At 41.9% G+C, this 27,081-nt stretch overlaps 1 protein-coding gene across 1 annotated transcript in view; it reads right to left on the reverse strand.

Moving 5' to 3' along the window:
* XIRP2 (xin actin binding repeat containing 2) overlaps positions 1-27,081 on the reverse strand; it is a 102,257-nt gene that overhangs the window by 30,127 nt on the left and 45,049 nt on the right. The window contains exons 3-4 of the mRNA XM_063118310.1: positions 24,678-24,838; positions 12,490-12,615 (exon numbers count right to left, since the gene is read on the reverse strand). Of these exons, the coding sequence (XP_062974380.1) occupies positions 12,490-12,615; positions 24,678-24,838 (287 nt within the window). The remainder of the gene's footprint in view (positions 1-12,489; positions 12,616-24,677; positions 24,839-27,081) is intronic.

The raw sequence follows: 27,081 nt of genomic DNA on the forward strand, positions 1-27,081 counted from the left end.
ATAGGCCCCTTCCAACTCTACCATACTATGATTCTTTGATCTTGCCTTGGATCCAAAATGTTCCTCTCTATGAAACTTTTTAGGGAAGATCTCCCCAGTGATAGGCCCCTCAGTGATTGGAAAAGAGCAAACCGAACTCTCAAAATTGAAATTTTAACTCCCCACCCCATTGACTATCCCAGAGGGAGAAACAAGTATTGAATTGAAAGCTGCAATCCTGAAGAAAGTTCAAGGTCAAACCAGGTAAATTTTCCACTGAAAAGTAGAGGAATGACAGTCACTTGTCAACAGATTTTGCTTATTTGTTTTAGAATATGAAGCACACAACCATAATTATTGCTCCTAATGTAGGTGATACGTGCCTTACATCCAAAATTTAAAATGTATCTTGGTCATGTTTCTATTGCTATCTGAGGTATTGCAGAAAAGGTTGCGTTGAATGTTGACTCTAGGTTCCAAAGTCAAATAAGGACAATATGCCAAGATGGATTTCCTTGCTACCATCAGCTACATGAATCCCAGTTTGAGATAGGGTAACACGGAGGACCTGATCTTTGTATTTGCTTGAGTGGCTTAAAACAGCTTTCAGTAGGGGAAAGCATCACATTGATTTAAAAAACACTGAATAATTTCCTGTGACAGCTCAGCAGGGGTTGGGTTCCCTTGAGAGTTGTCGGAAGTCTGTGGATGCGAAGACTTAGCTTGAGCAGTTCCAGAAGGGGGGAAACACGGCATAACTCAACTCGATGAGACTTTTGCTGGAGGCGACTTTCTCTGCATGTGTCACATATACCTCAAGGGATATAGCTACCACATGTATTTCAATATACACATATTTTTAGCCTTGGGTCTACTCTAAGTGAATCAAATGCACAAGGGATAAGTACCAGTTGAGATTGCACCCAGGAAGAGTGTGGTATATTACTGCCAAATAATGTTAAATCACCTATTTTTCACTACGGGTATGTGTGGTATTTATAATTCTACATCTAATAGAGGAGAAAGCTCCCTCAGATATAAATACAGCACAGTCACAGAAAGAAGAAGAAATATGTCTGAACTCTGTAAGGATGATCTGCCTTCTATATCAGGGATGGGCAGAAGGTAGATCTTTGCTAGTTCTCTGGCTGGTTTGGAGTAGATTGGCAAAGATTCCTGGCTCCCAACTGTTCACCGATAGCAGCAACAGAACAGCTCCCTACATACCCGAGTTTATACTGCTGAAACGAAGAAAGTGTGGGGCAACCAGGTGTGGATTTTAGATGGAAGGTCTCTTTAATTCCAAGTGTTTTTTGTTTTTGTTTTTTGGCTTCTGTGTCTGGTTGCTAGATCTCAGGGTCTGAAAAAAGCAATGCAGATCCTGCCTCTGCTGTGTGCAATGTATACATTTTGATGGTGTGAATGATGGGTGGGCAATGAATGCCCTCCCACTTTTGCATCCCCATTCACATTCCTTGATGAAATTCTTGTGGGCCATGCAAAAAATTTAAAATAGTTGATGGTGTGTGCGTGTGTGTGCGTGTGTGTGTGTGTAATAAAACATGATTAAAACAACAATAAAACAAATGAATTAAATCACAATTAAAACCAGAACAATAACAGAATAAAACAATATCCAAACCAACAGACCCATTTACACATCAAAGTCCTGCTTGAATAAAAAAAGTGCTTTGCCTGCTGGCTGAAGGATAGCACAGAGGGAACAAACCTTGTTTCAAATTAAAGGTCACTCCGGAAGACCTTAAGACCCAGGTGGGCTCATATGGGAGAAGGCGATCTTTCAAGTAGCCTGGTCCTAGTTATATAGGGTTTTATAGGTCATAACCTTCACTTTGAATTCTGCCAAAAACAGATTGGTAGCCAGTGAAGCTGTTGTAACAAGGGAGTCATGTGCTCCTGGAACCTGGCTCTGGTGGACATTCTGGCTGCAGCATTTTGGACCAGCTGGAGTTTCTGAACAGTTTTTTGAAGGCAGTCCCATGATGTGTGTGTTACAGTAGTTCAAAGGGGATGTAACTAAGACATGCATGACCATGGGCAGATCAGACATCTCTAGGAACAGGTGCAGTTGGTGCATTAGCCTCAGCCATGCAAACACACTCCAGGCCACCACTGACATCTGTGTATCAGGTTCAAGTCCAAGTCCAAGAATACATTCAAACTGTGAGCCTGAGCCCTCAGGGGAAGTGTAACCCCATCCAGATCAGGGAATCAGGTTGAATCCTGATTCCCTGATCTGCCGTTCAACTGACCAAGAGCCATTCAAGGATGATCAGCAGTCTGAAAACAAAGCCCTATGAGGAAAGACTGAAAGAACTGGGCGTGTTTAGCCTGGAAAAGGGAAGACTGAGGGAAAACGTGATAGCATTCTCAAAGTACTTGGAAGGTTGTCACACAGAGGAGGGCCAGGATCTCTTCTCGATCCTTCCAGGACATGGATTAATAGGCTCAAGTTACAGGAAGTCAAATTCTGTCTGGACTTCAGAAAAAACTTCCTGACTGTTAAAGCAGTACGACAGTGGAACCAATTAACTAGGGAGGCCATGGACTCTCCCACACTAGTGGCATTCAAGGTGCAGCTGCATAGCCAACTGTCAGGTATGCTTTAAGGTGGATTCCTTCACTGAGCAGGGGGTTGGACCCAATGGCGTTATTTATAGCCCCCTTCCAACTCTACTATTCTATGATTGTATGATTCTGTCTTGTCTGGATTAAGCTTCAACTTGCTTGCCCTCATCCAGTGCATTACTGACATCAGGCACTGGTATAGAACTAGAACAGCATCCTTGGATTTGGATGGAAAGGAGAGACAGAGCTGGGGCACCAAAACCCCAAACTCCAAACTATCCCAGCAGTTTCACATACTGTATATGTTAAATTTAGCTTGACTCCCTTAATATTGGTCTTTTGATAGCTGAGAAGAACTATACCGTTCTGCAGAGTTTTTAGTGATTAATGCCATTCTTCGCTTTTAGGAGGTTCCCCCACTTAATTGGAAGACTTTCTTTAATGAGGTTTAACTTTTGATTTGTTTGGGATCGTTGTATTGGGCAAAAGGTGGGATACAAATATAATAATAATAATAATAATAATAATAATAATAATAATAATAATGTTTTTATGATTTTACCGTAAATTGCCCCGAGTACTCATTGAGTTGAAGTGAGCTTCATGGCTGAGTGCAAATTTGAACCTGGGTCCTAGGATTTTCCAGTCCTAGTCTAACACTCTAACCACAACTGAATTACTTTTGGTCTATTTAGGAGAGTTTTGAATACTAGATTAGAAAGCCATCTGTAGTAACTAAGAAAACTGTGGTGCATATAACTATATCTGTTCTCATGTTTCTGGTGATGGAATCCCTAGAACCTCAAAATGAGCAAATTGAATGGTGGCAGCTATCCTGAGCCCGGTGCCGATGTGAAAGCCAGCTAGCCTATTAAAAATAATCCCAGAGTGCTTCTATTAAGTGGCAAATCTGTCCACTAGTGCAGCCTATGTGGAGTTAAACACTTCAACATGTCTTTGCCAGTAACAGAATACCACCTTGAAAAATCCAAATTGCCGCACAATTATTAAAGGTAGGTTACTGCTGGTGAGGGAAACAGTGGAGGCTGGTGGCTCTGATGTTAGTGGGGCTCTGGGTTTCAGTCAGAACTGTAAAGGAGCTATCCATAGTGCTGAACCCAGTTTGGGGCTAGGGTTGAGCTCCATGGATAGCTCCTTTGGAGTTCTGTCTGTTTCTAACTGACATCCAAAACGGATTCACAGCCCCACTGACATCGGACCCATCAGCCTCCACTGGAGGGAAATGATAACTCTCGCCTCCTCTTCTCATGCGCCATACTACACCCTCTCCAAGACTCACTCCCACGCTGTGATTAGCCTTCAAAAAGGCATTCCAATGAAGTCTAATTGCTACAGGAGCGCTCAGGAGGGGGTCACAGTTGGGGAGGTTAACTCTTCCCTCCCCAGCTGTGACCCTGCCAAATAGCCTCGGCTGTGCTGAAATTAGGCTTGGGAATACCTTCCATTGGCTTCAGGAGGTGTGTGTGTGTATCAATTTATTTATTTATGACATTTCTAATCCGCCCAATAGCCGGAGCTCTGCAATGGTGCATGAGCATGTGCTTGTGACTGGTATGTGCATGTGAGAAAGTGTGGGGTGGCCCTACCCACTGACATCACAGGACCCATCACCTTTGCACCCCAGACACTGCTGGCATGTGACCCCTGGCACATTACTTCTCAGGCAATGCAGCCCATGGACCAATTTCCCCCTATGCCTATATAGCAGAATAAACCACTATTACGAACACTGCAGCTAAAGTGGATTCCATGAATAAAGCACACCGACTATAACTTGTTTCTCAAGATAACACGTTATCTTGAGAAACAGGTTTGGGCATTTCGGTATGCTTTGACAAAAAAATTAGACGGACATCCTATGTAACTTTATTGACATGGACAATAACTAAGCTCCCTGCCTCTTTCTTGCCAGGCCGCAAATGGACTTAAAATGCTGACATCTGAATGGAGGTTGGAAGAAGAAAGAAACTGGCAGACATGAAGTTAAAAACATCATCTTAGCTATGCAGTATTTACTGCACAAATATGATGGCCACCCAGTAAAAGTTTAGCATAAAACCAAACTTTCAACTTTTTGAGTCTGAAAAGAGGCTTTTGTCCAATTAATCATATGTCCCATGAATGATGCCACTCTTAATTGGATTTTCAAATATATCGTGAAACAGAAATCAGCTTACCTACAACAGGTTTGTAAAAAGCCAAAGTAAGTGCACCTTTAGGCATCCCATCTCTGTGTGCCAGCTTTATACAAATAAATCCTATTAACATAATGTGAGCTACAGGGCTAAAACCCACAGAACTATCATAACCTTTTAGACTGAAAAGGAATTCCAAACACTGGAGACACTCACAGAGAAAATGGAGATAATCTTTTCAATATTAATAGAACAAGGCAGAGGAGAAAGGGGGACTGTTTGGATAAATTGTGTGGCCTGACCCTGTGCATGTGTTTACTTAGACTTTGAGCTTTTCTACATGAGGCTGTTAATCCACTGTATCTTCTTTCAGTTTCATAGCAGAACTGAGATCCAAATGCAACAAGAAGGGCATTCCTTTTCCTGCTTTTCTGCAACATAAGCTCTGGGTGGCACTGTGGTTCAGTGGGATAGTGCAAACACACAAGTGAAAAAAAAAATTAATTTATTTTTGCTTTCACAGTACTGCATTATCCCTGCTCTAAAAAAGAAAACTTGTGGAAAGTGCTGTTTAAAAACAGAAGCAAAACTGGAAGGTTTCAACATCATCTAAAGAACCAGTAATGTCAAGCACACAGCAAATGCCTCATGTAGAAAACCTCATAAGACAAACTTGGTTCAATGTGAATTACTTCCAGATAGATCTGCATAATATTGCATATTAAACCTTATTTAGATACCCATGAGGTAAAATGGGCAACAGTATGTAATTCCGCTGCTATCACCTTTGCTCCAAAATGACTAATTTAAATTCCATTAAATTCAATGGGTCTACTCTAATTATGACCTTACCCATAGTCTTCAGTCCATTTTCTCCTAGTCTCTCTCATAACTGCCCTCAAGTGTCCATTGTCACTTCTGTCAACATTTCTGTCAACATTTTAAAGGGACAGTGCACCTTGCTGAGTTCAGGACTATTTCCTCTGTTAATGAAGTGCGAGATTCTGACATAGTTCTCCCAAAATATTGTACCAGTTTAAAATCTTAGGGCACAATTCTCAGTATATTTGGATAGAAAAAAGTCCTACAAGTCTCAGTATTTCTAGGTAGCATGACTGCCTGCAGAATGATGGCAGTTGTAGGACTTTTTCTTCTTCTTAAGCATGCATAGGATTGCCCTTTTAAGCACTTACATAACTCGCATATAACTTTTAAACACAAATTTCCAACCTACCCACAGTTCATTTTATTACAACTCTTAATATAGATTAAGCTAAAAGTGTTTTTTCAATGATTAATCTTTGCTATGCAGCCCACTTTTTCTACGTAGTTTTCAGAGACGGTTGTTCCCTGCTTTTCCTATAGTGGCCCTGTTCAGATGCAACTTGGGAAAGGGTAGTTAGGCTAACCACGCTGCATAGTGGTTAACACTAATCACTATGTGTACTCTTGCCAGACAATCATGGAACCACTTTGCCTAACCACCCTCCACCCTAGCCACAATTCTTGAGGCCACGTAGCTTCTCCTTGCATTGCTGCAGTGTGTGGGAGTAGCTGCTTTTCTGTAACAGCTTGGAGAACCTGGGAAGAGTTTTTTGTGCCTCTTGGTGTACAGGGATGTTTTTGCTTTATGCAGGGCAGCTGATGTTTGTGCCTGGGAGCATGGAGCGCTCAAGGTTGCTGGGCTGTTAACAGCGGTGTGGAATTTAAGGATGCTGCAGGCATTCCATAGAAGGACAGACTCCCCACCCTCTCGCTCGGGCTGGTGGACTGGGGTCTGTGAACCCTCATGGACCATACATGCCTCTGATCTTCTGGAAATGGCAGCTATATGCCCAAGATTTCTGTAAAAGACCTTTTACGCAGAATAACGTAGCACCATGCCAGGGCAGGTGGCAGTGAGCGTTTGGTGAGCACCCACAGACCATGGACAAAGATGAGTCCTTACACCCCTATTTCCTGCACACTTCTCCAATTACATACTGGGTTGAGGGCAGAGAGCGAGGAGGCTGTGTCATGTGTCGCTAGGCAGATTTTGGCCATGGAGATCTTGCACACTGGCAGGAGTGGCAAGGGCTTTTCAGCTGCTCTTGCTGCTGAGCTCTATGGCAGCACTCAGTTAACCACGGGGGTCTGACATATAACACGCTAAGCTATGGTTGGGGCCGCTAACCCTTTTGCAGCACATGGTTAGTGAGGGTGGTTAAACCGTGGTTATATAGCCACCATGGTTAGGAAAAATGCCCTACACACAACACACTAAGCCATCATGGTTAGTTCAAAATGCTTAACCATCATGGCTTAGTGTGTTATCTGAGCAGGGACACTTATTCTGATCCACTGCCATGCTTTCTAGCCCAATTTTGGGATCTCAGTCTTACATCTCTTTACTATATCCTTCTTGATGCATCCTTGATTATGCAACCTGTCATCTTTGTCTCTGTCAATCATTACAGATTCTTTTATTTTTAATGGCATTTTCTCAAATATCATGCTCCTTGAATATTTATCATGATTTGTAAAAGGCCGACATATATTTTGCAGCCTTAAAAAAGAAAAGGATAGTTGTATGTATAAATGTATATCCCACATACTAGATATTCATAATCTCTCAAATGTTTTATGTTTTTATTATGATTTCCAGAATATAATTTGCCACAATGGCATCTGGACCATTATCATCAGATCCTTTGTTGATGGCAGCAGCAGTTTCCTGTTAGGGAACAGTTTCAGCATTGCACTGGGCCTTGTAGTTTATAGCTAAGACTTAATTAGAAGTAGTCTGGAAGGATTTGGGCCTATTCAGGCTGTGGAATGTCAGAATCTGTGTGAGATTATCTCTGTCAGCTTTTTCAGAGCAGAGCAAAGGGGAGTCACTCTACTCCACACGTCCGACTGCAGAGTTGGCCTTGAGAAGGAAGGAGGCTGGTAGCTCTCTGTGAGAACCTGCCAGAGATAATCTCACACAGCTTCTGTGTGAGATTATCTACAGACTGAATAGGCCCAAATCCTTCCAGACTAATTCTAATTACGTTTTAGCTATAAACTACAAGGCCTACTGCAGTGCTGGAATTGGGCCCTGACATTTCCCTCCTGGGACACATAGCAGGGAATTTCGATTGGAACAGTAACGGAAAGGTCTTTACCTCTCAAGCAAGGAGAAGATTGCTCTCACTAGTCATCATCCCCAAATGATAAGCATCAAATCCAGCAGAAAGATGAGCATCCACACTGATGGGGCTAGAGTATGACTGCTTAGTCATTCCAACCATGAAGACTGTGCAGGTGCAGAAAGTAGTAATAAATCTCAATATTAATTATGAAGATGTTGCAACTCCAGTTGATGAGAATCGTTGCTTACTATGCATTCTGAAGTTACAAACAGCCTAGACTCAAAAGTAAGGGCTGACAAATTACAAGTTTTGTCAGCATCACTAGTTGCAACTGGCTTGTTGTGGTGCAGTTGGTGGTGTTTTAATTCCAAGCACAGGAGAACTAAGTTTTAATTGGAATATAGTAAAGAAAGAAAGAAATGTGGCGTTTGGAAAGAGATCAGAAGCTAGCCTGTTCTACACTGCCAATAAAAGCAAAATAATAATATGTCTATTATTGAAGGGCAGAGTACGGGAATAATCATCACTATCCTCACAACACCCTGTTATCAAATTCCCATTAGCTCTAAGCCTTTTAGATAAATTTCTTGATGACAAAATGAGGAACCTTTGTTATTTAAGAAGCATACAAGTGTTGCATTGGGAGTTGCTATTTGTATCAGCTTCCCAAAATATGTGTCTGAGTGGGAGGCTAATCTCCAAAAAGCAGGGCTGCCCAAAGGGGGCAACTGAGGCAATTTCCCCCAGCCCCAACAAAGCAAGGGATCTTCTGCCTCAGCTCCTGTGCATGTCCCCGCCCCCTGCCCTCTACCAGGTTGCTCTTCACTTGACCTTTTAGGGAGCATCAGAAAGGCCTCCAACACAACATCTGCCCCAGGCCTCATAAACCCTCTAGGTAGCCCTGCTAAAAGAGCATAATGGGAAGCAATCTTTAATTACGTGGAAGGTGTCAACTGCTTCTGACCAGCCTGGAGAGGTCAGGAAACAGCTAACATGGCATGAAGTCCTTGAAGATAAAGCCCAGTATCAACATAAACATATTTAATACACTCTAAAAGACTAGTATAAAGAATTTATTTACACTTGTTTGAGATGACCTCTATAACTCTCTCCTGGTTTTTCTGCTGAGCCATGTTAAATTCACACCAGTAAAATGCTGTACCTTGCCATCAAATGCTGCCAGTATAGTTCACTGAATTATTACAGCTGACAGGAATTTCTGTCTGTAGATGCAAGAGCACTGGTCTGAGGCATATCTAAATTTTGAGTATGGTGCACAAAAAGCAATATTTAAGTTATACTTAAACATTGCTTTTTGTGCACCATACTCAAAATTTAGAAGGATTCTGGTATCTCACTTCACATTTTTCTTGCTATGTTTCACCTGAATTTGCCTACGTGTAATTTATAACGACATAGTATCTAACAGAACATCTAACTCCACTATTTTATAACAACATAGTTTCTAATGGAACATCTAACTTGTCTGGATCAGGCCTTCAGCCCTGGATAACAATGCTGACTTGTTGTCAGATACAGTTGAGAACATCAGTCATGTCCATTAATTCTAAAGTAAAACCATTACAGTCCTGATCCTGAATGAGATGAGGCAAGAGGCTAACAGTGAGATGAAGCAAGAGGCTACAAGACAGTTCTCCCAGAAAGACAGGAACAGGAACAGGACAGCACCACGGAGAGCTCCAAGTGGATCTGGAAGCCAGACAAGCATCACATTGTGACTGAGCCTTAAGCAGGTGTTTAGCTTCCTTTAGACTGGTTAGCTCTGCCTCCACACTGACTGATGCCTTTTCACTTCAAGGGGCCTTAGGCTGTCACAATACTGGGATCGCTGTGGCACGCTGGTGTCTTCAGGTTGTGAGAGTCCAAGGATGGCAATGCATCGTCCGGATGCAGGGGGCGCAGGTCCCTGGGGTCTTCTTGGAAAACTGGGTCCTGAGGAGGTGGAAGCCTCATGATGCTTTTCTGTAACCAAGTCCTCTCCCTGAAGAATTATCTTAGAAGCCTCTTCTTCTGAAGATGAGGGATTGGGATCCTATGAGGATGAGGGTTCAGGTTCCTGGTCCATGATGCCATTTTAGATGTTTGATTCTTCTATTCTATTTTTTTATTATTATTTTAACCTCTGTTTTGGGAACCTCTCAGAGAGATTCAGTGATCAGGTAGTATAGAAATGTCATCAATACATTAATTAATAAATAGAACTAAATAAAACAAATGTGGCCATTTTTGTGGTTACTTAGTGTGCAGCTACTCCACAAATTACACTAAAAGCCCTGATCAAATGCTCAGCACGATCAGCTCAACAAGGAGCAACATCCCTAATTCCCAAACCGGCAATCTGTTTTGTCAAAGTGAACAGTGCTTATTACCATCTGATCAAGGCTGTACATGCTCAGATTTCAGTTCAGCAACGGATTCAGCCCTAGCAATTAAATGCAGTGATCTACCCTGGAATCCTTGCATACAAGTCACCTTCCCCTTTATTTGAGTTTATGTTTAACGCTAAAAGAAGGCTAATAAAGAAGTTAAGGGTGGAAGTAAGCATTGGGTCCAGCAGGGGGCTACTAAAAAAATGCTATTTCCCCACTGAGTTCTCCCTCCAACCCCATGCAGATTATTATATCATGGTGGTGTGCATTTCCCCACCCGTAATCTGTATCATTGGTTGCTGCTGTCAGAGTGGAGAAAAGCAGTATGTGGTAATGTCACAACATGGGGCGAGTGCTTCTCCTTGCTACAGAAGTGAGAAAACTTGACATAGATTTTCAATGGCAGTCCTGTGTCATGGATAATATGTAGTCCCAAACTGAGTATTAACAGAGAATTAAGAAAGCAGAGCAAAATATTGGAAATTGTTCCTTTAAAAATATAAAGAATTGGGTACAGATTTGCTTTTCTGTGAATGGAAGAGTGCCTTTTTGTTAGTAAAATGAATCTAGGTCCAGCAGAGACTCCCTGCTGAAGGAAGTGTGTGTGTGTGTGTGTGTGTGTGTGTGTGGGAGGCATCACCTCCAACAATGATCCACAGGGTCCTGCAATGCTCTAGAATAGCTTTTCAGGAGCTACAGGGGGAAAGAGAAATTACCAAAATCACCTCCTCTCTAGCAGCATCCGAGGAGCATCATTCTTTATTTGTTTACAGCACACACACACACACACACACACACACACACACACACACACATTATGATGTTTTCAGTCTGTGGCCCTCATCAGGATTCTGGGCTACTTTTAGCAATTTCAGTCTATTTCATCCTATATTTCATAAGTGGCTTTTTTGGAATGGATCCAAAAGCATCCTTTAGAGCCTTGCTGTGGATCTTGCCCCACTCCCTTAATTTGAAATCTGCCAAACCCCAAACCCGGCAATGATATGACATCTCTGCAGGGATGTAATTTTTCCGGCTACGGGTTGTGCGAAAGGAATTAATCGCAATGGTCACTGTGAAAAACACACACGATTCCATTGACATGTACCTCCAGCGTTAGACCCAAAGCATTTTCTGGTAATGTTGTTAATTATTTATATATTCCTCGTTGCAACTGGAGGGGGGGGGACTGCCTTTGGACAGAGCTCTGTTTTTATGTAAATAAAACCTGCTCACATTGACCCCCAAAGGCAGCTAACTGTCTCTCTGTGGTCTTTAATAACTGAATGGCATAATTGACAGTGACCTTGTGTATATGTGACCTTGATTTAAGTACCCTGAGACCATCGCACATTATTTATTGGTGCTACTGAGTTTCAGACTAGCATCATTTGGCAGTTTCATAGATGAGCACCGAGCATTAAAGTAAATGTGGCTGTTTATCAAGCCATTACTATTTTTCAAAATGAACAGAACACAGAGAGTGCAATGAGTTTCATTATACCATCCCTTCCATATTCCAGAAATCATTAACTTGGCTGCAACAGTTTCTTCTTCTTCATGATATATGATAATGAAGTAATAAAATACATAAACCTCTTATCTAAACCAACATTTGGAAACTGCATTTATTCAGCTTTGTGTAGCATCTGGTTCTTCTGTGCCATTTTTGATCTGTTTAGAGAAGCTGATTAAATTTAAACACAAAGAAAACAGCAAACTCTTTCCCAAAGAAAACCGCTTAGCATAGCTTCCAGAAAAAAAATATGCAAAACACTTGCAGATCATTTATAATGAATTATAACCCTAAAGATGTGGTTTACATTTTCATATATCTTGGGCTACAGATCAGATGTATGTTTGGAATCACTACTCTACAATGAGAACTTTGTCTATTATTTGGGTGTTGGTTGTTTGCCTTACAATTCATTAGCCTTGCTAAACAGAACATCTCCAATATTCATGCACATCTAGGAAAATGGCCTATCAGGGAATCTCATATTTATTCAAAGCCAAGTGGATGCTAACAGTGATTCCGTTCACATCCTTCCTCAGAGTTGGCTGTGGGCACAGCAGTTCTCAAATTATGTTTGGGTCTCATGACACTGGAGGGACTCACAACAGAGTTGGCATGTCTTTAAAAAAGCAACATACAAATTACCTATAAGCATGATTGGATAGCATACACAGCATGAGCACTATTTTATATGATGATTACCCAGAAGGTCAGTCGGTATTATTGCTACTACTACTTAATATTACCTGTACAGATTTATGTTGGTATTGGTATTGAGTATTCCATGAAGAGCTGGTTTCTTCTTTTTCAAATTGGTTCTTCACACTTGCCAAGCCTCCAGGTATCCTGCAAGCCTCTGAATCCTCCAGAGCCTGTTGGGAAAACAAAATGGATCTGTTTATTCAGCGCAGTAAATAACTTCTTTTTCTCCTTCTTCTTCTTCTGAATATATATATATATATATATATATATATATATATATATATATGGATGTTTGTGTATCTAAGCTCCATCCGACGAGCGTTTTACTGCACGCTCATTACTGGACACTCACAGAGTTTGCTCAGGTCCCTCACATGACGTTGTCTGCCTCCCGCGCCCCTTCCGCCCCTCCTGGCCTTCCTTTCGCGACAAGAAAACCCTAATTAAGTCTGATGATTTTTTAAACTCGGAATGGCTGCTCTCTCCTGCTGTGTGCAGGAGAAGCAGCGCCATTAGAGCAGTGGACTCAATGGGCCTCGTGCTCGTTCTGTACTTCCTCTTTTGAAAAGAGGAAGTAACTGAGGAACAAAAACATGGGTGGAGAAGCGAAGGTAGGGAGTGTGTTAACCCCCAGTGTGATGGAGCTTTCTCTTAATTTTTCATTACAACTATAAATGCATTTATTTGTATGGTCCTACATTCCGGAAATGAATATTTACTTGGTTGTTCTCTCTCTTAAAGTACAATCCTCTATATGTCTACTCAAAAGCAAGACTCACTGAGTTCAATGGATCTTATTCCTAGGTAAGTAGATATGGATTTGCAACCAGACCTAACTATAACTCCATGTCTGCCTATACTTAGACATTATGCTACATCATTTTGTAGGGTTATACTTTAAATTGTATCTCCCCCACAAGAAAAATACAAAAACATTTTAAATATTAAAGGTGTTTAAAAGGAAAGTTGCAAATGATTCAATGTGTGATGATTTTTTTTGGGGGGGGGGGAGGTTTAGTTTTATTACTCATCTTGGCTTATATGTAAAGTATATTTTGGTACCTGATGGGTCAACACTGTTCATTATATTCCAACTGCAGCTCATTTACATACATTTCTTAATAAGTCATGCCAATGTTTTGAAGCAAGCCCATTAGGAGACTGTCAGCAAAATACTTAGAATATGAATGGGCTATACATTATCGAGATTCATACATAGAGAAGCTTGCTGTGGTGTTATTATTACCTCATTGATTTAAAAGATTAAAGGCACACTAACAATAAGCAGCCTTCAGAACCTCCTAATCTAGTGCTTCTTCAATACCATTAACTACTTTATGCCATCAGGTGTTCAGAGACATGTACGTGATTCTGTTGTTATAGGGCTATGAATTAATCTCTTTTTAAAACCAACATGGGAAGTCTCAGAGGCCTCTTCCATAATGCTAAGGATTAGTGCAATGATGGAGGCTGCACATTGTGTTTGGGAAGAACAGCACTCAGATGCCGACACAGTGATCTGCGGAGCAGGTTACAAGCTGAGGCTCAATGACAAATTGGAAATGGGAATTCTGGTGAGACCATTAAAAAAAGAAGAAGCTCACAATGCATCTGGAGGTGACGTCCTCTTGTCAACCACAACAATGACTAATCAGTGCCCCTTTGGCTTCCCCCATTACCTATTAATCTCACTTGTTTCTCTCAACTTGAACTTGTTATTTTTAATACCTTGGAAGCGGTGGGAGTAGATGAGAGGACGAGCCAGTAGGGTAATAATTGCTTAGTGGTTCCAAAAATGCCCCTCCTGAGTTTTCGTCTTCCTCTGCCTCCAACTGAATATGGCAGTAGAAAATCTCTCATAAGCTACCATTCCTCTGCATTAACCACATCTATCTCTGTGGCTGGTGCTATTGTACAGATCAAACTGTGATGGGAACATTCAGTAGCCTTCTGTAGTCATGCTCTTAGTGCTCCACCTCAGGGAAGTGGGTGTGACCACAGCCCATAAACAACTGGACCCCACACACTGTTAGCATCACCAAGGAACCCCTTTTAAAGCAGACACCAGAGAATGTTAGGAGGTAGTTAGCTGCTGTGATGTCCTGCCTTCACCTGTATCATCTTGGTTTCAACTAAGATGCCCACAAGCTACCTGACAGGACTATCCACGCCACTAGCACCCAGAACCTACTTTCATCCCCCCTGTGCTAATGACGTGTGTGAGGGTTTTGGCCTACTGCTGCCGCTCCTGTGTCGCCTTTATTCTTCACGCCCCACAGCTCCACAGCCCAGCAACCTAGCCCTCAGTTTCCCATTTCGTTGCCACCATTAATAGTTTTCTCCACAGTCATTCTTCCACAGAATGTAATTAGAATTTAACTTAAGTAAGTGTGTATATGTAGGCTTATTGGTCTCCTCAGTTGAAATGCGTATGGTTACAAGGTACCTAAGCGTATCGGTTTCTGTCAGCTTGTTCTCTTACAAGTTCCACTACAGAATACTACCATCTATTCTAAAGCACAACAACCCACACTAAACCTTTCTATTCAGTATCTGCCTCTCACAGAATCATACTCTTTAACTCTCTTTTAATCAATCACTTCTACCCTTCACTTCACAGAATCCTAACCCACACACTCTCTGGGCTCATCTACACCAAGCAGGCTATTCTGGTATGAAAGTGGTATATAAAAGGCAGGAGCCACACTACTGCTTTATAGTGGTATTGAAGTGCACTGACAACTGTTGGGGCCTATTGACATATACCATATACCACTTTTATACTGCTATATCCTGCTTGGTGTGCCTCCTGCCTTTTATATACCACTTTCATAGTGGAATATCCAGCTTGGTGTAGATGAGCCCTCTGTCTCCCACTTCTCCCACAGAATCCTACACTTCTGTCTCTTATCATACCCCTTACTTAACTGTCTTGCTGTCAGCTCAGATTCCCTATATAAAGTGCTACATTTCTCCAGCTCCTCCCACTCTCACCATCCAATCAGCATTCACGCATTCAAACCCCCCCCCCCTTAGGAACCCAACCTGTGCATAGAAATTGTAAGTACCGTACATTGAGGCCTACTTACTTCCTGGAACTTTATACATAAAATAAACCATTAACTTTTCATATATTTTAGGGCTGTGCTCTGCTTTGTTTCGGGTCGAAGCAGCAGCATTGGAGCGGCCTGATTTGCCTCCGTTAAAGGCAGATGCAAAGCGAGTCGGGGGCTTAGCAAAGCATCGTGAAGCGAAGTGCCCATTTGCGGAGCGATCTGCTTACTCGCGAGGCTCCGCCCACCATTTTGGAACTTTTTCCCCATAGGATTGCATTGGGCGAAAAAAGCACGTATAACTTTTTTGTTTTTAAAGCTACATCCCTGAAACTTACTGTGCTTAGAGAATGATGATTGGTGGTTATTTGTGTCTATTTTCATAATTTTTTGTCGTGCAGTTTGCTTGCTATTAATTTTTATAGAATGGGTAAAATGGGAGGGGGGAAGCTCTTGACATATTCAACTCCACATCGTGATAAGTAATCACCTGATGTGAAGCATTCTCCAATCCCAATGTTGGAGGGGTGGGGGAATAAGCAAAACAGGATACTTAGTAACTTTACTTTCTTGTCTTTGGACTGGACTTTTTTCAGTGTTTTGAAGCAGTAGCCCCAGTAAACTCACACACACAACCTTAAATCATATACTAAGTAAAATAACAGATAGGCAACACACCACTGCAAGGTACCCACCATAACCTTGGTAGACAACTGGATAGAAGTGGTGCAAGGGGATGATGTCCATACAGCATGTGGATGTGCCCAGTGCACACTGCCCTGCCTTGGGGGTCATCAGAACCCTCCATAGGGTAGCCAGTGGAAAAGCCAATGAGTTGCACGGGTTGAGGTGTGACATGGCTTCTCAAAGGCAGGTACCTAGACAGGACCGGCCAAATGAGTGGTGGCACAATCCCCTGTCCTTCTGGGCATGTCCACTTTCCCCTTACTAGTAATAAAGTCAGACACAGCCTTTTAAAAAAATTCTTGTTGTTGTGATTATTAGCAACACTGCTGCTTTTAATTCAACCCCTCCTTTGTTTGTTTGTTTATTTATTTATTAAATTTATACCACCCCTTAGCCAAAGCTGTCCTGGCTTTCCCTCTTCAGTGAAGTCAGGCAGGCTGTTCATTGTGGTTCAATTTCTTATTGTTGTTGTGATTATTATTAGTAGTACTGCTATTATTAACGTTATTATTATTGTTTAATAATGGCTGTGATCACAGTGCAGTCAATCAACTCTGAGGGAAGGAACACAAAGCTTTACTCTTATCCTCCTTGCCCCGTATTAGTTATGGGATGCAAAAGGCATCTCTCTCTGCTGTTCCCGCCTCACAGGGCCGGTTTGCATTACTGGCTTTGAATGGCCTAGAAACAATCCTTGGCTCACTTACTTGTGCCTGCAGAAATGTCTGCTGCATGCCTGCCTTCCCGCCTGGGTGCTGTCATTGCGGTGTATTGGGATCTGCTGGAACTTACTTCCCCATAGATCTATGGCATAGTCGTACATCGTGTAGCACCTCTCTACCTGCCCCTCTGTCCTCCTGGTGCCTGGGAGATGCAGATGGGCTGTGTGGGTCAACAACACAACAAGCCTATGGCACGCTACAGGGGCATAGCCACCTGCTTCCTCTCCTCATTTGTGCCTGCCTCACAGGGCTGGTTTGTGGGTTATTATTATTATTATTATTATTATTATTATTATTATTATTATTTATATAGCACCATCAATGTACATGGTGCTGTACAGAGTAAAACAGTAAAACAGTAAATAGCAAGACCCTGCCGCATAGGCTTACATTCTAATTAAATCATGGTAAAACAATAAGGAGGGGAAGAGAATGCAGACTCAGGGCATTAGTCCTTCCTTGTGATGAAAAGGCAGCTGCATTGCTGCTGCGCTCACCCTGTTTAAGATTTCTGGAAGTTCCGTGTGTCCATTTTTTAAGTGTTTAACCTGAGATGAAGATTCTTATTTAGATATATCCCCCCAAAATCAGAGCATGCTTGGATTTCCTCCAATATTGGCAGGAATAAGGATCTAGGTGGAAGTTCTCATGGTGGGGCAGTTGCAGGTGTATATCTGGAAAAATGATGAAGATACATGCATTTCTGTAAATGGGGGAAAATATTTTTTAAAAATCCCCCCAAAATCAAAGCATGCATGGATTTCTTCCAAAATGGGCATGAATAAGGATCTAGGTGGAAGCTCTCATGGTGGGCAGTTGCAGGTATGTATCTGGAAAAATGATGGAGATACATGCCTTTCTGAAAATGGGTTGGTTTTTTTCAAATATTCTCCAAAAATCAGGGCATACTCGGATTGCCTTCAAAATGGGCATGTATCTGGATACATTTATAAGCTCTCATGGTGCCCATTTTGATGTTTCTAACTTTAAAACTAAAAAAGTTATAGGGGGTTGACATTTTCAATGCAAGTCTATGGAGAGGGGCACGGAGCTCCGATCCGGATCCGGAGTCCCGCAGCGGAGCGGACTGGACCATAAGCGGATTGACACAGGGTGAAGCGGACCCGATCCAGAAGTTGTGGATCAGGATCCAGAGCGGATCGGGGGGGTCTGTGCACAGCCCTAATATATTTACATTTACGGCATATAAGGCAGCTGAACATCACAGCTGCCACCTCAATTCTTGGCAGTCAGAAGTCAGGGCATTCACACAAATGAACATAAGGACATAAGAAGAGCCATGCTGGATCAGACCAAAGGTCCTCCTAGTCCAGCACTCCATTCATACAGTGGCCAACCAGCTATCAACTAAGAAGCCACAAGCAGGACATGGGTGCAACAGAACCTGCCCACTCATGTTCCCCAGCAACTGGAGTATATAGTTTACTGCCTCTGATACTGGTGGTGGCACATAGCCATCAGGTCCAGTAGCCATCGATAGCCTTCTCCTCCAGGAATTTATCCAACCCCCTTTTAAAGCCATCCAAATTGGTGGCCATCACTACATCGTGTGGTAGTGAATTCCATGGTGTAAATATGCACTGTGTGAAGAAGTACTCCCTTTTATCTGTCCTGAATCTCCCACCAATCAACTTCATGGGATGATTCCAGGTTCTAGTATTATGAGTAAGGGAGGTATCTTTTCCCAAAACGTGCTCTGATCAAAATGGTCCCTCCCAAGCTGCTTTTCTTCAGAAAAATGAGCTGCTGGCGTTGCAATACACACAAATGCATGTAACGTATAGTTTGCTTGTGAGTGTATAGATTTCTACTTGTTTCTTATATATCGCTGCATTGTTTAATAATATCAAAGTGTGGGTGGGCGAAGCTATTTTACTATTCTAGTGCCAGCTTGATAAATCTTACATTTGCTTCTAGCATTCTTGTATATTAAAGCTGTGAAAAATAGATGAACACACACACACACACACAGAGTAAATCTCCATTGTGCACTTTGCTTTACAGAAATGCAAGGGAATATATTTTCAGAGCATACAGTGGGATAACAAACATGTTTTGGACAGGTATGAATTCATTTGGGGATTTGACAGTGCCAAGCCTGGGAAATTGCCTCCCAAAACAGCCTCAAAGGCATATTGATTTTATTTTTTTTGATGGAACATGTTACTTGGTCAAAAAAAGAAAAAAAGAAGAGACACCAGGGTCATTTTATATGGTATATTTGCCCACTGACACGCACATTTAACAGCTGACATGAAGGGCTGACTTGTATGAATAGTAGTGTGACAAATGAATGTGTGCTGTACTGAACATCAATAGAGCCTTTCATGTAACCTCTGCTTTGATCTCTTGGACTTCAGAAGGTCCTTCCTCATATGTTACACCAGGGGCAGGTAACTTCTAAGGGTCCAGGTGCCAACTAGCAACCCCCAGAACTGGTTCTGGACTGCACTTCCTACTGCCAAAATTGCCACTCCCAAATCCCCCTTTCTCTTTAAACAAGGTGTGTGAGGAACACACACCTTGTTGTAATGTATAATCAGACTCCCAGAAGCCCTTGGGGAGTGCAGATTTGCATTTTAAAAAGTTCTACAGTGAAAATGCTGGGGTTTCGCCCCTGCTGCACCACCACAATTTGGTGGCAATTCGGCCGCAGATAATGTGGGGTGTAGTGGGTAGGGTGACCATATGAAAAGGAGGACAGGGCTCCTGTATCTTTTACAGTTGTAGAGAAAAGGGTATTTCAGCAGCTGCCATTTTTATGCAAGCAGCACCTGGTGAAATTCCCTCTTCATCACAACAGTTCAAGCTGGAGGAGCCCTGCCCTCTTTTGTATCTGGTCACTCTATTATAGCTCCTGCAGCTTGACCTGCTGTGATGAAGAGGGAATTTCATCAGGTGCTGCATGCATACAAATGGCACCCACTGAAATTCCCTTTTCTGTACAACTGTTAAAGATACAGAAGCCTGGTCTTCCTTTTCATATGGTCACCCTATTGTAGTGTACAAAGTCATCTTTAGTTCTACACATACCTGTCTTTCTCAGGGGAAAGCTTGCTGTGGCTGAAGAGGAAGACAAGTGGGATTTGCTGTAGGTGTATAAGAGTTTGTTTGTGACTCTACCTTTTGCTGCCAAATTATGCAGGCGCCTTGGCAGAGGGACTGGGGAAAGTTTAATGACTGATCTGCCTATGATAGAACAGGCATTACTGAGGCTAGGAACAGAATGGGGAAAAGCAGAAAATGATCAAGGAGCTAGTCCAACTACCTCATGTTTTCACTAGTGCAAGCAGTGGACTATAAAAAATATGTATGATATGAGAGCAATGCATTTTATAAATACACTGGTCCTGTTCAGAAGACACGTTAAACCATGGCTTTAACCATGGTGGTTCAGCCAGAAAGCTAGGCCATGTTCAGAAGACACCTTAAACCATGGCTTTAACCACAGTGAATAAGGCTTTTTGCTTTATTCACTGTGGTTAAAGCCATGGTTTAACGTGTCTTCTGAATGGGGACAATCTCTGATTAAGGATCTGTCAACTCCATTCCGCAGTTCGATATCGAACCTCGGCATGGAAGTTCTCCATTTTCTCAGTTTAGGGTGCAAGAGTTTTCTTATAGTTTTTCCACATTGACTTTTGCACAAACCCCCCACCCAATAAACCCTCAGTTTTGACCACGAGTATCAACCCCAGCCAGGCACAACCCCCCTTGGGGCTATGCTGTTCCCAGCTAGGGGTAGACAATTATGTCAGTTTTGGTTTCTCTCAGTTTCTCATTTTTTCTAATCTTAAGTTTGGTACATCCCAAATGTTGAGAATTTATTTAAAAGTTCACATGAAAATTTGTACACGTCTTTGTGTGCATTTCTGCTAATACATGCATTTGTGTTCTCAATTTTGCCAAATATGCACATTTTCTCAAGTAGTTTACCTAATATAATGCATTTCTGAGCATTATTTTCACTAATATATGCATTTGCATACATTTTCTCCTAATATACACATTTTTTACAGGTTTAATTTTTATTGGAGAATTCCTTTGCAAAATTTGGAGAAGCATTCACTCGCATATTGGTTCAAAAATGTGAAATTAGGTAAGTTCACGTTAAGATGAGAATTGAAGGATCCCACCCCCCATCCCTCTCTCTGACAGTACCTGTCATTTTGGGAACCATTAGGGGAATTATCAACATGTTGTGCCTTACTTTTACACTTGGGTCTGGTTTTACCTGGTTTTCACACCGCAAACTAGCTAAAGCTGCCAGGATCTGACATAGTGTTTCTAAAAACACTACAGGAACTAGCAAGTCAGTGGGGAAGGTAATTTCCTTGAAATGTCCCAGTCATTTTGGGTAGCTACTACATATATCTGAGGAGCAACTAGGCATGTCCTAACAAAACAGCACTGCTTTCCAAAGGATGCAAAAGACATGAAGTTATGTTTGAAGATCTATGTTTTGGCAGAGTAAATGTGAATAGCCAGTTATATTAGCAAGTGGCCATTTCATGCATGCCTAGCACAAGGCAGTGTATTTTCAATGATTTGTAGTGGGCAATTTTAGCTTGACACTCTTTAAGCTCTCTGTTGAATGTTACTTATATAAAAGGCCATTGGCAAATATCCACTGTCCTTTCAGACATCCTGTTCAAGAAAAACTAGCATTGATTTCAATGTTAGGTTTGGCTATGTTTGAAGTCCTTAAATGGCACCAAATGCACAATATTCAGTTAATTTATAATGCATAGGTAACTAGAATTCTTACTGTAGTTCTTCCTTTTGAAAGAGACTACAGGTTTCCATTAAATTCTCTATTTTCATTATAAAAGATCTCTCTCAAGCAAACACCAAAACAAACTAGTAGAATCTTCCAACAGAAAGTATAACACAAAACGTAAGATATAATGTGAAATGACAACAACCTACCACCCTTAATGCAACAGCCACAGTATGATAGGTAGCAGCTATGAGGTGATAAGTGTTTGGTTGTCCAGTTGGCTCCCATTGCTGAATAATGGGATAAAGTGTCATGGCAATGATAAGTGATAGCTAGTCCTAGGATGGCTGATGATAGCAATTTCACATATTCATGAGCAAGTAAAAACAAAACCACCATGTGGATACTGCATTGTGCGAAACCGCTTAGAGAAACAAAAACATGAATTTGTTTTGCCTGTTTGATTGTATGAGGCCTATTCTTCAGCTGCAGCCTGTGGCACTTGTATACATATATATGTTTTGCGTGTATGCCTGAGGGATACCACAAAATGTACCACATTTCCTGCATGGGGGAGGCTGCATGGGGGAGGGTGTTTCGCAGGGTGGGCATTACTGCAGAGAAGACCCGCCCTTGAAATTCTGTTGGTCACAGGACATTCTGTTGGTCACAGGATAACCAGTAAGGCATCCTCTGGAGATTGGCTGGGTATATCTAGCAGGAGACTGTCTGCTAGGTATCCTAGTCCCAAGTTGTCTAGGGCTTGTATGGCAGCAACATAACATTGAGCATGGCTCAGTAGCTAATAGCCACCAAGTGCTCTTCTTTTAACACGAGCATTATGTCCCAGTGAGCATCCTAGCTGCAGCATTCTGCATCGTTGCAGCTTCCAAACCAGGTACAAAGGCAGCCCCACATAGAGCACATTATAGTAGTCTAATTGTGAGATTACCAGTGCAGGGACCACTGTGGCTAAGCTGTTCCTGTCCTGGAAATGGGTGCAGTTGGTGCACCAACCACAGTTGATAATAAGCACTTCTCTGGCCACTGGGGTCATCTGGGACTCCAGGAGCAAAGATGGACCCAGGAGCACCCCCAAACAACATACCTGCTCCTTCAAAGGGAGTGCAATCCCATCCAGAACACGCTAGCAACCCAATGCCTGGGAACCACACACCCATGGGGACTGAATCTGATCAGGATTCAGCTTCAGTTTTTTAGTCGTCATCCAGGCCATCATTGCACCAGGCACCAATTCAGAATTTGCACAGCCTCCCCGGATTCAGATGTCATAGGGAAATAGAGCTGGGTATCATCAGCACAGTGCTGACATCTTGTCCCAAATCTCATATATATATATATATATATATATATATATATATATATATAGTGTGTGTGTGTGTGTGTGTGTGTGTGTGCTTTCTAAAGATTAAAACCTAAAATATTGTATGAAATAACCCCCCACAATGTAATCTTTAAACTATACTTAATTTTTAACTATTTAACTTTTAACTATCCCTAATTTGGGTGTCTCCCTTTGAGCTATGAATTGAATCATTTTTGATCAGGCCCACAATGTCTCTTGGACTTTTGTTTTCTTTAGCATTTGCCCAGCGCTGGAAAGTAAAATGCTTCTAAACTTATTTCATGCATGTTGGGTGTGAATTCTCATGTGCAGCTAAATAAAGATTAATTCTAGAGCAGAAGTTCTAAGTGACAGAGTCGAAGTCAGCAGTTCTAAGCAGAAAATAGGCACCCCAGTGGGTGCACAGCAGTGATCCCTCTGACCCATGTTATTATCTGTGCAGAGAGCAATTTATTTTTCCGAGCAATCCAGGAATTAGTTACACCTTCAGAGCAAGCCCCAAGGGATTGGTTCCTAATCATATTTGTTATCCCTCAGCAGGGCCTAAATAAGCCTTTCTTAGTATTTCCAGTTTAGTACACAACCAGTTCTCAACTTCTTTCAGATATCTCTACTGGGAAGGGGGGGTCCCCTAACTCTAGAACAGTTGCAATCACTGTAGTTTAGATTATTTGGGGGAGTTTATCTTTTTTATGAGAGGTTAGGAACAGAACTCTGAAGTTATGTGATGGCTATCTTGAAATTATCTCCATCCCAGCAGAATCTCTTATTTAATAACGAATCCATTAATTAGTATCCCGCCTTTCCACCAAAAATGACACTTGGGGTGGTTAACAACAATAAAATAGAGGTTAAAAACAAAATCTTAATGAAAACATAACCTAAAAACAGATCCATAAAAACACAATTAGCAAAATAATAATAAAAGGAATAGACAGCACCCAACTTATTGAAAGTCCCTTCAGCAGCAGACCAGTTTATGTACCAAGGACTTGCCTGAATAAAAGTCTTTGCCGGCTAGTGGTTTAGCAACAGAGATGGAGCCAACCTAGCCTCTCTCAGCAGGGAGTTCCACAGCCTGGAAGCAGCCACCAAGAAGGCCCTCTCTTACGTCCCCACCAGATGTGCCTCCAATGGCACTAGAACTGAGAAATGGAACTTGCCCCAAAGTTCTTAGAACCTAGGCAGGATCATATAGGAGAATGTGGTCTTTCAGGCAGCCTAGTCTCAAGTCATAAGTGTATAACCAGCACTTTGAATTGTGCCTGGAAACATACCAGTAGCCAGTGAAGCTGTTGTAATGAAGGAATCACGTGCTCCCTGAAACTGGCCCTAGCCGCATTCTGGAACAGCTGAACTTTCCAAACACTTTCCAAAGGCAGACCCACATAGAGCACGTTACAGTAGTCCAAACAGAATGTACTTAACGCCTGTGTGACTGTGACAAGATCAGGCTTCTCTAGGGACAGGGACAGCTGGCAGACTAGCCACTAGGGGTGTGTAGAGTGGGACTGCTCCTCCCAAAATTCGGAGCAGTGCTCCGATGAGGTGATTCCCTGCCCTGATTTTCAGGGCGATTCTGTCTCCCCGCACTGTCGGATTACCCATTGGAAAACACTAGCACACAAAAGAAGCAATTTAATGGGAAATGTGGAGCTCTTACATTGGCAGAGGAGTTGCTGATCTCGACTTTGGACACAGCTGCCTGGTACAAAGCCATCCTTTCCTTCAGTGGGACGATCTCCTGGGAGTCCAGGAGGTCCTTATCACTCTGGTTAGTCCTTCCTGAAAGTCCACTTGCTGATTTCTGGCCACCAGTGGAAGCTAAAACCAAGAACAACAGAACATTTTTTAAAAAAAACCTTTCTTTTTGCATAAAATAAGCAGCAAAAATTGCTCATACTATAGGTACGCAAAGCTAATATTTTCATTCCCTCCCTAGAGAACATTAGAAATAATGTTGCATAATTCCCTTTTTCAGATGGTTTCACTTCCTGTGACCTGTCTCTAGCTCTGTTGGGGGTTTTTTTATGATATATTTTGTTGTTTAATTGAATGTTATATGAGTGGCCCTGAGCGTTGTTATAAATCTTTTAATAAATATTAAATGCAGTGTGCTTTTTCTCCCATGGATAGGTGTCCCTCACGGATCTCAAAGATGCCCAGTAGAAGAAAATTCAATTTCAGAACCACCGGGTGGAAAAGTAGGAAGTGGGTGAACCATTAATAGATTAACGGAGGCGAAAACATGCTAGATGAGGGAAAATTCAGAGACTTAAACTTAACTGAATGTTTCAGAAAGGTTGAACAATTTAAAAAAGGAACACAAAAAGAACCCAGTGAACTCCACCTATAAGGGGCAGTCACAACAATCGATTGACAGAGTATGTTAGTGGGATCTGCAACAAAATGTAGCAGTGCATTCAATTTCCACACTCCTCAGTTTTCCATTTCTATTTTTCAACATATACTCAATGTTCCATGGCTACTGAGCACTGTCAGTCCTCATTTGGGTGTAATTTAAGCAGATTGCCCATTAATCTTTTTGCTCTACACAAAGTCCTCACTTCTTCCATGTCTTCTGTGCTCATTCATCTCTCAACCCCAACATTTCACCCTCCATTTTCTGTTTTTTTTTGGGGGGGGGGGTTTCCGGAGGGTGGTACCCCAACAAGTCTACTTTCTGGATATATTTTTCTACTTCTGCAGATTTCAAAGTTCCCCCAAGCATCCTGATACTTTCTTCCTAGATGGCTCCAGCTTCTCTACATAATGATTGAGAGGCACCACTAGACTTGGCCATTAATAGAAATGATAGCCACATTGAGGCTATAGGTGACAGATCAAGGTAGAAATAAGTGGCAAGGTTAAAAAAAAAACCCTCCCCCTTCAATCCAGTACATTAGCCAGACTCCATGTTATTATTATTATTATTTATTTATTTATTTATTTATTTATTTATATAGCACCATCAATGTACATGTTATATTGCTCTTCTGCTGATCAACAAATGTCAGAGGTGCAAACAAGCCATGTCAACTCTAACTGGTGCTGAATGATTGGTACAAAATAAGGAGGAGTGTGAGTCGTGTGTCATCAGAACATAAGAAGAGCCCTGCTGGATCAGACCAAGGGTCCATCTAGTCCAGCATTCTGTTCACAGAGTGTCCAACCAGCTGTTGACCAGGGACCCACAAGCAGGACATGGTGCTACAGCACCCTGTCACCCCTGTTCCCCAGCAACTGGTGCATACAGGCTTACTGCCTCTGATACTGGAGGTTGCACATAGCCATCAGGACTAGTAGCCATTGACAGACTTCTCCCCTAGGAATTCATCCAACTCCCTTTTAAAGCCATCCAAACTGATAGCCATTACAATCTTGCTCCTCATAGCTCATTAAACCATTGAGCGATGGTCTTGCAGGGAGGAATTCAGGAGCTTTGGCACCTGTGGCCAGCTTCCATCAAGGCCTCAGAGGGTCACATGTATCTTGCAAGACATCAAGCAGGACATTGTGCAACAGCATTCTCCCACCCATGTTCTCCAGTGACTGGTGTATATAGACTTACTCTCCATGTGTCCTCTCATCTATCCATCCATCCATGCCAAGCTGCCTTGAAATATATATAATATGCTGCACTCCAGACTTCACTCATAGAGTATTAATTATTTTGTCTGTACTACTTTGATAAATCCCTCAAAATAATTAATTATTTTGACCTCACTTGACGCATTGCAAAATGAAGTCACTGTGCAAGAGCTGAATACTCCAGAGTCCACAGGTTATTTTAATTCTGTGATACTGCTTGTAAAAATGCAAAACATACAATATTTCCTCTATTAACCTTACAACCAGGTCAGCCATTTTCTTTGCAACCAGCAATTAATGAAATTATCCCTGTCAAATATGTGTATTTTCTTGTCATAATATGCTTTTTTATTTGCAGCTTAATGAACTTCAGAAATGTTGGATTAAGCTCTTAGCCAGACTACAACATAAGCTTTTTAGTAGAGAACAGAAAAGCCAGCATTTCTATATTTGACAAAAACAAATTCATATATAAT

This window comes from Elgaria multicarinata, chromosome 2 (assembly GCF_023053635.1).
Source record: "Elgaria multicarinata webbii isolate HBS135686 ecotype San Diego chromosome 2, rElgMul1.1.pri, whole genome shotgun sequence".
In the NCBI taxonomy this organism is placed as follows: domain Eukaryota; kingdom Metazoa; phylum Chordata; class Lepidosauria; order Squamata; family Anguidae; genus Elgaria; species Elgaria multicarinata.